The sequence below is a fragment of the Phoenix dactylifera genome, chromosome 4 (genome assembly GCF_009389715.1).
Source record: "Phoenix dactylifera cultivar Barhee BC4 chromosome 4, palm_55x_up_171113_PBpolish2nd_filt_p, whole genome shotgun sequence".
Classification (NCBI taxonomy): Eukaryota; Viridiplantae; Streptophyta; class Magnoliopsida; order Arecales; family Arecaceae; genus Phoenix; species Phoenix dactylifera.
The window spans coordinates 23,187,299-23,198,882 of record NC_052395.1 but is presented as its reverse complement, the minus strand read 5'-3'; the positions used below and the strand labels follow the sequence as shown (position 1 = coordinate 23,198,882).

The window sequence follows — 11,584 nt, the reverse complement described above, 5'->3', positions numbered from 1 at the left end:
TAGTGTCGTGTTAGTTAATCATGTGCTACAATATAACAGGTGTTACAACAAGATAATCTATTGTTACCTAGTGTCTATCTTTTATATGGAACTTTTTTTCTAGTATAAATATTAGAAGAACAATCCTTTACTTCCAAAAAAAAAAAGAAGAAGAAGATTAGAAGAACAATCCTTGCTCGTGAATCATAGAGCTATTTTATGCTCAAAATAAAGTTGAACAATATTTCATCTTAACTTTCTACCAACCACATTTGTCATGGACTGGGTTAACTGGCACTTATTAGTTGGTTGATAGGGTTGTTTGGCTTATACAAGGAAACATCTTAGCCTTGAATTGTGATCTATAGCAGCTTAGAGGGTGTTAATCACAGGTTACTTAACTAAGACAGGTGGGATCAGTGGAGTTATTTCAATAGTCTTCCCCTCGAATTGCATCCGAATGCAGAGAAGCCATACTCTTCTAGATGCCTTCCATTTTTGTCATCCTTCCAACTATCCTTCATCTCTTGTATATACTCGTAAGTATAAAAGCTACATTCACTAATGGGTTAGAATTCCTTAACCCTAATCTCAAAATGCAGTCTTTCTACAAATAACATTGGTACTTTGTGAAGGCTAATATTTATGAAGCACTTGCAGTTGGGTCGATAATTAAAATGTTTGAGGAGATTACTAGACAATAAATCAAATTCAAGAAATTTCAAATTGCCCTTCGATCCACCTTAAAACATAATTCACTATGCAAGCTTTCCAATGCTTGCAGTTCACCTTGTGGTTAATCACTTCTCTTTTGAAAATATTTTATGCCTAAGTAAAGAAAATTTCATTTCCACCACAAGAACAATAGAGTATATTAGTGGCTTTGCAATTCATATATGAGCTTAAAAATGGCTAAGATAAGCTAACCATCTAAATCTTAGCATCATAAATGTAGAAAATGATGAGACATCTAAACCCTAGTTTGACAAAACTAGCAACTCATGAAATAATATGTTGGTTTATTAGACACTATTTTTTTATAAAAAGAAGGACAAAATTGTCAAGTTGGTCAACATCCATTCTTCTCAAACTTCATGCAATGATTCTTGCTCCAATCTCTACTTCATAATTACAGCAGATCAGCAGGAGGACATATATGAATTGGGTAAGCTATCATCCATACTCATCTTGTATCAGCCTCAAGATGGAAAGAGACAGGTAAACCTACAAAATCGTTATATTTTTGCATACAAATCAAATAAATAAAAATATAAAAATAAATTTCAATAGTCCATATAATATTAGATAAAATAAGGGTCGAAAATATAAAAAATAACAAATTAAATTTTCAATAATAATAGAATTAGTAAACAAAAATATTATTAAAAAATAAATATCTCGTAAACAAATTAAATAAAAAAAGATAAACAGCTAAACATATATCTTGTGATCTTTCGCATAATTAATTTTTTTATAATTAATTATAATATACTTTTCTCTATTATTATTATAATTATTTAGAATAATGTGAATATGTTGTGGTAGCGTAGATAAATCTAAAAAGTATAAAGAAAAATAAACTTCTTGAGTCCCTAACATATATAATATAATTCGGATCTGGACCGTAGGATAGGAAGGGCATCTCTGTTACCAATTCTCGTCCAGATTCTAAGTAGATCAGGGAAAATCCATTTCATTAGGTTCTGTCGGGTGGGGTATATGTGTAAACTGGCACCCTAACAACTTCGGCTGTATTTTCCTATATATGGTTCCGTAGATTCTTAGATTCCCCAATACGGTTCCCGTTCAAGTAAGGGGCCTTTTTATCCTCTCTCTGAACTTTGGACGGTCCGTCCAAAACCCTAAGCCTAGCCATCTCCGGCCCTCTCTCTCTCCCTTGCACGAGCCATGGGGTTGCTATCCTGGTGGAAGGGAAAGGGCGCGCCGTCGCCTGCACCGCCACCGGCGGCGAAGGGCGACGCGAGGGTCCCCGGCAGCAGGAAACCGACGGCACCGGCGGAGGAGGCCCCCGGGATGAACGGGGCGGTGGAGGTGCGGCGTCCGTTGGACGTGACGGTGTTCGAGTTTGGTTCGGCGTCGGCCTCCGGCGACAACGTGACGCTGGCCGGGTACTGCCCGGTCTCCGACGAGCTCGAGCCCTGTCGGTGGGAGATCATCCCGGCCGCCGGGTCCGACGCCCCTCAGTTCCGGATAGTCTTCTGATTGTTGGTACATCTTGAAAAAGGACTCAGAATTCTATCTCTTTTTTAATGGAAAAAGAATGTGAAATTTTAAGATTACTGACGATGATTTGTGCATAAGGATACGTAGTTTGTGGGTCAAATTGTTAGGGTTTCCTTCTTTGGTGATGCGAAATTCGATTTTGGCTTGATTTTTATTAAATCTTTCTTAACTGATGGACCAATTTCTTGAAAATATGAAACTTTGCGTTGTTCGACTTAATTTTCCTGATATGTTGGAAATGTGAAGTACTCCACCCTATCCCCCCTTGGTACTGGGACTAATTTAACAGGAGAAAACTCATCAAGAAATAATATAATGTTTTATAGGGGAAAGTGTTGAAGCTGATATCATGATCATGTTCCAAACTTGTAGTCATGCTTTATGATGGAAACCCTGATCTTATAAATAACTGTTGTGCAAAATTTAATATGCCTGTATCTTGGAATTTTAAATGAGAAGTCGGCACTCTTGGTGTTGAGACTAAGGGCGTTCGATTTATTTTTGGTTCTAGCACGTTTGGTTACCGGGTGGTGAAACCGTATGATAAATGTCTATTGATGTTGTATCAAGCTGGTGTTCCGAAACACAGCACTAAATGGTTGGGCTAGGTATGCACTTGAGGAACAGAATCTGGTTACACCATTGAAGTGCATTTTTGTTAGAGTAAGCGGTGCATTTACTTGAGCATTCTCAAACAGTTCTTTACTTATTTTGTAGGATTTGTTGGTGCAGGTTTGTTCACTTTTGCAACTGCATAGTCTTTTTTTGGTAAATAACTATGTTTGCTGATGATGAAAAGATTGATGGTTGTGCAGAATGATCAGATGTTATGATTGGTACTGATGGATGATTTTTCTTCTTTCCCCCTATTTTATAGGAAAAATTCCAGTTTTTCGTATTGACAAAATAAAGGTTGTATTTTCAATATTGGTTATTGTGATATTGCATATTGAATACCTACTTATAATTGTGTCATATGAATTTTAGGGTCAGCCCATAGTAGGAAGTTACAAATATTTTGTAATTTGACTGTAAATTCATGACTCTATATATAGAAGAGATGATATCTGTCCAAATGTTATTGCCCAGTTATCATTCCCTTAAGAAGACCATGGGAACTGCCCTTGTAGTTTGATTCATATTAGATTCACTTCTGTTTGCTTTGGAAATTTCTAGCCATCATCTCGTTGGTTTCCTTCCCTGTCCTTGGGCTAGTGTTCCTTTTTCTCTGTTAAGGCGTCATCACTTATTGGACCAAAGAAGCAGCTCTGCTGCCTGGGCACTTAGATGGTGTGTTTATTAGGGAGATGTTCTTGCTTCTATGTCATCATTTCCTTTTTGATTATGCTGATGCAGTGATGCATCATTTGCAAAGTGGTTGCAACCGTATTTGAGAAATTCAGCAGTCGGTGCTGTGAATTTCCTGGAGTCATGTCGATGATAATCTTAAAAGTTGATCATGGTTAAGCGATCGGCATGGGATTGCAGTTCCTAGATGAGACAAGAAACGAGACCTTGTTATTGACTCTGCCAAAGATATATATTAGATGAGTTGTATACAGTTCAGTAGTTCTAGGTGATTTATATTTGAGATTAAGGTGTATAAGGAATTAAAACATGCCGGTGTGGCCAAAAATTAAGCACCCAATGCTATAGAGATTGCCAACATGGATCAAACTTTTGCAAGCTATACAATCATCTGGTGTGATGTCTTAGAGATGCAGGGTGTATTGGAGAAAATGCTTCATCCGATAAGGAATGAGATTGAGATAATTTCCTAGTTTTTTCATGCATAGTAATATTCTCTAGAAGTTCATCTGGCTTGTATGCTTGACAAGCAAGAGCTCACTTTGTAGTGGCGTATCAATCAGAGGCCTTGAGCAGGATGATCAGAGCTAACTTTGTTGCCAGATGGCTCAGACTCGCACCTCTGCAACTTGATCAACACGTTTGCTTGCACTTATTGTTTGTTCTTGTTGTCTATGCACTTACTGTATGCTTAGATAATTTTGATCGCTGCACAAGGAAAATTAGAGAGGTTTGAATTTGTAGGTTATGATCATGTAGCTTTGGTCCATAGTTTAATTAGTAACATGTGATGGAGAACACCTCAATAATGCCAGGGTATTTGTTTTGTGTTGGTTGACAGAAGTAGGCACACATTGCAAACTTCATGGGGTGGACCGAAATTGAGGAGATTGGCGCACCCAATCATGTGTTAAAAAGGAATGTTAGGATTTGATCTTGAGAATTCCAATTGGTTCAGCAAAACCTAATCGGTATTGATTAAATCTGCACCATACTAGTATATGTCCAATTTCCTCAAGAGCTGCATTCTCCATCAGGTTTAACCCTAGGAGGAAGTTGCCAGACTGAAAAAATACTGTTGCTACCCCCATCCTGAGTACAACGCCTGTGAGTCTTGGCTTATGGAGTGATGCTGAGTATTGTGTGTCAGCAGAATTTGGTAGAAATTTGGTGGCAATACTGTTGCTACCCCCATCCTGAATGCAACTCCTGTGATGCTTGGTTTATGGAGTGATGCTGAGTATTGTATGTCACCAGAATTTGGTGGCAAAGTGTTAAGCTGGTGTTTTATATGAAAATTATTAGGCTCTTTGCCTAGTATTCTTGTTCCGGAAAAAAGAGGATCGTGACAGAAATCCGACTCGTAGTCAGAGGTCTGAGTTCCGAACATAATCTGGCAAAGGGGGGATATTTTTGGTAGAATGTTAAAGGGGGATTTGAAATGTTGTAAGCAATTGTGGTGAATCAATCGTATATAAGTGCAGAAGGAATTTGGATAATTTGAAAAGAATTGTAAATTGATCTATGCAAAAGTAATGAAATTTATATTAATTCACTAGCTTTAACAGACTCTGTTGCTGCCCAGCGCTATTTTAATATAAATTTGAATCATATATTGCTCCTAGATAAATTTAGATAAAATCTAAGCTTCCTGATTCTTGTCATGTTCATCGCTTGGGATTAAGAGCAGCATGTACAAGGTGTCCCAGCAAGCGAAATAGCAGTCACCCTTGTTGATACTGGACCATTTATGATGTAATGAGCTCCATCAAAAGGATGGTCAGGATGACATCTTAGCCGCATATGGACGCCCGAGGCTGAAATGCAATATTAGCCATTGGGTTGTGGGCAATAATGGATGATATCCATCCGACCTCCAATTCCGGAAGAAAGGATCGACTCCGTTTTGCTTACCCTCGTTGCTAGTTTATAATGTCGGCCTCCAATCTCCTCAAACTCCATACTCCTCAAACTACTCTCAGATCCCCACCTCCATTCCCAAGCTTCAAGACCCTTCTCTCTCCATCTCATTCCATTCCTCATACACAACACCCTCACCTCCCTCTCTCACAAAAGCCTTTACGCAGACTGACTACCAGCTCTTTTCCCCCAGCCCAAGAGCTCTCTTCCTCCTCCTACTCCCCACCCTTCACCAAAGAAGAAGCCATCTCCCAGGCCAAGACCTGCCTCTCCACCACCTTGCAGAAGCCCCTCAGCAACCCGCTCCCCCTCCCAACCAGAAAGCTAAAGAAGCAGCGCCAGCCCAGGTACCGAGTCGAGATTCCGGTCCTCGATGAGTCGTCCGACTCAGTCACCCAACTCGCCTTCGACTTCTTCTCAGACTTTCCCGTCGTCACCAAAAAGGGCTGCAAACCAAAGATACTGATCCTCTGGTCCACTCCAAAGCTAGCCGAGTTCGCCCAACGGGCTTTCAACTCGGCCGACTCGGTCATCAACTCGGACTTGGGTTCTGTTACTTCTGAAGTCCTGAGTTCTGGCGACTTGGCGGTGTTTCTGGCGCCGGAGGCGTCCCAGGTGGAGGAAATAAAAACGGTCACTAACGGTCTGAATCCCAAACCCGTGGTGCTGTTCAACCCCAGGTGGGGGTTTGAGGAGGAGAAGGATTTCCATGGGGGGATGGGGAGCTTCCTCGGGTCATTCGACGTGGTGTATTCGTTCATGGGATTGGAGGTGAAAGGAGTTCTCAGCAAAAGGAGGGGTGTGGTGTTCAAGTGTGTGAGGGATGGGGTGTTGAGTGGGGAAGGGTGGGCGGTGATGGTGGAGGAGGAAGGGAAGAGGGGGGAGTTGAAGGTGGTTTCGAGGTTTAGGAGGCGGCCGTCCATCGGGGAGGTGGAGAGCGTTCTGTATAATCTCATGGCTGCCAATTCTCTTGTGACTAAGTCCGTCAAGTTTCTTAGAGATTTGGCATCAAATGTGACGGGAAAGAAGGCAAGGCAGTGAGTTTTTTTTTTTTCTTTGAAGTATCATGCAAGGTGTTTGGTTGTTTGCCAGAGTGACTGACATTTTGCACTCACGCATGGCCAATCTCGATATAGGATTTCTAATGCGTGTGGATTTATGATTGTTTTGTTTATGTATTCATATTTGTATGTTCTATTATGGGTTTCAGAGTAGGGAAACGATCGGATCCTGCTAAATTTGACTGCAATAGCATTGAGGCATGGCTTACTTATAATGTTATGATTCATAATCTTGTTGAGCCTCTAGGAAACTTATGTGCTCCTAAGCCTGTGAATGTAAATTGACATATGGCTTCACATTTTTTTGCGACTTTATAAATTATTGGCTTTGATAAATAAGCAGCAAAAATTCTCTACGGTCACTTAATGATCAGTGCTCTCCAATTGATAATTTTGTTTTTCCATATTATTCAAAATGACAATTTATTTCAAGAAGAACGTAGCATATGACAATTCTTTTGAATATTTTAATAAAGGGTAACAAAAATATATGATAACTAGGTGATATAGATGGTTTCTCATCATCTGAAATAAATTTAAGGAAAAACACAAATGTCACAAACTATAATAGAGAGTAACTTTATTATAAACATGGTAGGTCCTTTACCTGTAAGAATCTGCTAGTATGATGCCATCTTGCAAATCCACTATTAGGTACTGTTGCAAACGAGTGTTTGATTTGATTTGATTTGATTGAATGTACTGCATCATGAAAATAAAGGTTTTTCAGTAATTGAATTGGTGGTTTATTTTGGGTTCAAAGTTCACCCTATCAGGATCGAATTCTATATCGATACCAGGTTGTTACAATATAAGTATGTCAGGTATGGTACCTAATTTGGCATATCAAATGTTGGTATGGCTTTCATATCTTGTATTAGTTTGGTATTAATATGATATAGTATTGTATGGTCCGTATGTATCGATACCAGCTGATACATCAAACCTTGTTGGGTGGTGGTCGGTCGAACATTGGGTGTGTAAAGAAATGGAAGACTAGAACAGTTCATTTTAGGCAAATCCATGAGCAACACATGGATAGTTGTGATTGCAAGATTAGATCTCTTTTATTAAATCCCAAACCCGAGAGAATCTAAACTCCGTTTGGTATAGGTACAAGCCGGAGAGAATCTAAACTCTATTTGGTAAAAGGTATTAGACAATAAGGCATTATTTTAGAGGGGAGTCATGCATGTGAAGCAATTTATTGCTCATCGTGTAAAAAATTATAAATATATAAATAAATTTATCTTATTCTATTAGCTTAAGTTTTTGGAACAAGTAGTGATTTTGACATGATATCAAAGTAGAAGTCTTGATATGGGACCGCCTTCCGATGAGAGCAGTGCTGAGTAGGCGTGGCTTGGGGGTCCTCACTGAGTGCGGAACGTGCAGTGCTGATGAGACAGTGGACCACGTGCTATTTTATTGTATATAGGCGAGGTAGACATGGCAGTGGGCAGGAATTCCGCAGGAGGTATGGAGTCAGAGGTTGCAATTCCTACAGGTGATTTAACAGTAGCTAGGCAGTCCGCTGACACGTCAGGTCATTAAAGCGACTTGCACAGCGTATCAGATTTGGCTGGCAAAAAACGCTCGTACGGTTGGAGAGCGCAGGATGTCACTGAGGTTTGTAGCAGAGTATGCTCGAGTGCAGGCAGTGGAGATCAGTCCCACCCCCTCTTCAGATGGACCGTTGATTGCTCGAGACACCTGGGATTCTCTCTCTGCTCAGGCAGCTCCTCAGATGGTGTTCTTCATCTGGGAGCCCCTACCTCCGAGCTTCCTCAAGGTCAATTTTGACGGATCGGTTCTGAATGGAGGTACGCGGGGAGGTGTGGGCTTTATTATACGGGACCTGCACTCCAGGGTGGTGGCAGCGGGCGACTGCCAGTTGTTCGACACGTCGGTTTCTAGGGCGGAGCTGCGGGCTACCTGGGAAGGTTTTTGACATGAGGCGAGTGCTGCAGGCCAGTTCGGTTATCGTGGAGGGCGATTTAGCCACGATAATCAAGTGGGTTCAAGGGGGGCCTGAGGGGCGAGAGCACGGACCATCTCTTGATCCGAGATATTGGGATGATGACTAGGGATGGGGTGGTCTTTCAGGCCAAGTATGTATTTAGAAAGGCCAACGGGGCGGCCGACTGGGTGGCTGCCTATGCGGCTCACCACTCTGGGAAACTCTATGGTCAGAAGAAGGGGAGCTGCTATGGGTACTCCGTGAGCTTGTGTTTTTTGATTTTATGGGATGTATTTGTACACGCACTGTATGATGAACCCACCAAAGTAAAAAAAAAAAAAAAGGAGTCTTGAGTTTGAACTTTGTTTCTGCACCTTTTAACTCTATTATTAAAAAATTTCACATGTTCGGATAAGTGGTGATTTTAACACGAAGAAACCAATCCTATGCCTCTAGAGAGAGGGTGTCTAGGAAATCAAACTAAGGCCCTGTTTAGGGGAGCTTTTGGATGGCCAAAAAGCACTTTCTGGCCCTCGAAAAGTACTTTTAGATAAAAAATGGTGTTTGGTAAAATTTTCGGAAAACTGTTTCAGCTTTTGCGGGAAGCTGAATACAGCTTTTGGGGAGAAGCTCCAATTTGGAGCTTTCCAAAAACGTTGTTTTCAGCTTTATCGGAAGCTATTTTTTGGACCAAAATACCCCTATTTAAATCACATTTTTCCCCCCAAAATCCTCATCCCGCCTCTTCCTCTCTCACCCATCCTCTCCCTCCCCCTCTCCATCTTCTTCTTCCTCTCAACGCCACCGCCTCTGTTCCTTCTTCTTCGTCTTCTTCTTCTTTTTTCTCTTCTTTTTTGTTTTGGAAGCTCGTGGTTGCCCACGGTGGCACCCACCATACCAGCCACTACCCATGGCCGGCGATCCCTTTATATTTCAATGAAATAAAATAATAAATAAGCAAATAAATAAATAAAATAAAAAATGAAAATAATGAGTGAGTGGCAAAAAATCTGATCTAAATAAATAAATAAAAATAAATATTAGTAATGAGTTAACCAATTTTATCACCTAGCTAGAAAATTTGTTAGAGAGATAAATGGTCATTAGAAGGATTAAAAATTAATTTACACTAATAATTATAATATTTTATATATTTATTATTGTATTATACTATAAATATAATATTATATTACATTATATCATAATATATTGATATGTTATGTTAAATATTTTAATATTATATTAAATTATTATTCTATAATACATAATGTTATAGTACTATATTATAATAATATTATATTATATTATATTAATATTATACTATATCATATATTTATGTATTAATACATATTATATTTTATTATGCTCTGTTGTATAATACTGGTAATGTTCTTTATGGTCATTTTGTCACACAAAAATACTTTCTCAGTTTGTTTACTAAATACATGTTAAAGTGCCACAGCACTTTAGAAATGTAGTTACCAAACAACAAACAGTTTTTTATAAACGTTCTGCTTCAGACAACTCTACTTTCAACAGTTCTACTTCCAAAAGCTCTACTATTAACAACTCCCTCAAACAGAGCCTAAAGTCTTCTTGTTCAATTTTTGGCCAATGAGATCTATGTACAGCTCCCCGTTAAGAGGAAGCAAACAAAGTGAAAATAGAGAAGATCACATCAAGTGGCATCGTAACTGAGGCAATGCCTTTCTCAGTGCAACATTATGACTCGAACGGCTAGTTTGGTTCATGAAATTTTTTTTATTAAAATATTTTTTTATGAAGCTGATTTTAAAAAATATAATATCTAAAAAAAATAATTTTGACATATTTGGTAGACCATATAAAAATAGCCATTTTAGAGTGACTTATGTTTGGTTTAGCAAATATTATATCCTTAATAAAGAAAAAGATTTTATTCAAAAATTTTGATGGCTTCATGGTAGTTTTGAAAAAAAAAAAATTCAATTTCTGACCGGTAAAAAAATCGTTTTTTATGCTTCTCATGAATTTTTTTTCCATAAAATATAAAATCTTATTTTTCATGGAAATGTTACTTTTTCATTTATTTTTTTTAAAATTTCAACCAAACAAAAAGCCTTTCTTTGTTTTTTCATTGGCCACACTTTTTTTCTTCTTTTTTTGCAAACCAAACGAGTTCTAACTTATTTGCCGAAAATTTGGATGTAAATTTTCTTGCTATATTTAACCATAAGCTATTTAAGAATATGCGAAAGATCTTGGGATGTGGTGTGCAAGTAACTCAGTTTCTCTGTAGAGCTCCAATGAACCTACTAATATATTGCAGGCACGTCCTGTTCACGCGCGTGTTATTCCGAAGGCCATGCAGATTCCCAGTTGGGCTGGTAATCCGGACTTCACTAGAGCGCATGCAGCTGGCGGATAAATTGAAAGCGTACGTTTAAAAATCCACGAAAGAAACAAAAGACCGCCCGTAACAAACGAAAACTGGATGAATTCATTGACCAAAAAAGAAGAAGGAACATCTAGATGAATTCTTTAATTTTATGTGTACCATGTCAATTTCTAAGTATCATATCTTCTGTAGAGCTTAGCCAATGACATGTTACAAAATCAGCCACATGAATATCTTATCCAAGAACAAAACAGAGGAGAGATTTTTTTTTTTTTGGGTAAGTGACGGAAAATCCACCCCGCATTTGATTAAAATAATGAAATGAGAACAAAAGAGTGGTAGAGACAAACACTACACCTGCTATACAAGCAGAACAAATCCCCAAAAATAAATAATTAGCATTCTAAATGGGAAATAATTAAAAAATCAAATTATATGGATTATACTAAGACAACAAATAATGTTCAAGTTCATTATTTTTATTATATTGCTTTCAATCACGATCACAATTTTTAAATAAAAATAAATGATTAACAAAATATGATTTTACAGATTCCTCGTCCATGCATGAGGCCTTAACCTTAAGTGGCAGGTCTATCCATTTTGTGAAACAAAAAAAGAAACGAAAGAAAAAAGAAAAGAAACACACCAAGTCTTTTAACACCAAAACAAGTATAGATCATGAATCAAGAAACATAATAATTCTACCCTAGTTAAATTTAGATTTTGCAAATT

At 38.4% G+C, this 11,584-nt stretch overlaps 2 protein-coding genes across 2 annotated transcripts; both read left to right on the top strand.

Annotated features, from left to right (window-relative positions):
• The first annotated feature begins 1,764 nt into the window (after positions 1-1,764).
• Positions 1,765-2,442, top strand: LOC103697751. Its single transcript, XM_008779674.4, has one exon. The coding sequence runs from the start codon at positions 1,888-1,890 to the stop codon at positions 2,200-2,202; it is 315 nt and encodes a 104-aa protein (XP_008777896.2). The 5' UTR covers positions 1,765-1,887; the 3' UTR covers positions 2,203-2,442.
• Positions 2,443-3,801: 1,359 nt separating this feature from the next.
• Positions 3,802-6,700, top strand: LOC103697752. Its single transcript, XM_008779676.4, has one exon. It carries the CDS (start codon positions 5,464-5,466, stop codon positions 6,490-6,492), a length of 1,029 nt encoding a protein of 342 aa, XP_008777898.2. The 5' UTR covers positions 3,802-5,463; the 3' UTR covers positions 6,493-6,700.
• Positions 6,701-11,584: the final 4,884 nt, after the last annotated feature.

Coding starts and splice junctions, on each gene's coding strand:
- LOC103697752 (XM_008779676.4), top strand. CDS start 5,464: ATGTCGGCCTCCAATCTCCTCAAACTCCATACTCCTCAAACTACTCTC.
- LOC103697751 (XM_008779674.4), top strand. CDS start 1,888: ATGGGGTTGCTATCCTGGTGGAAGGGAAAGGGCGCGCCGTCGCCTGCA.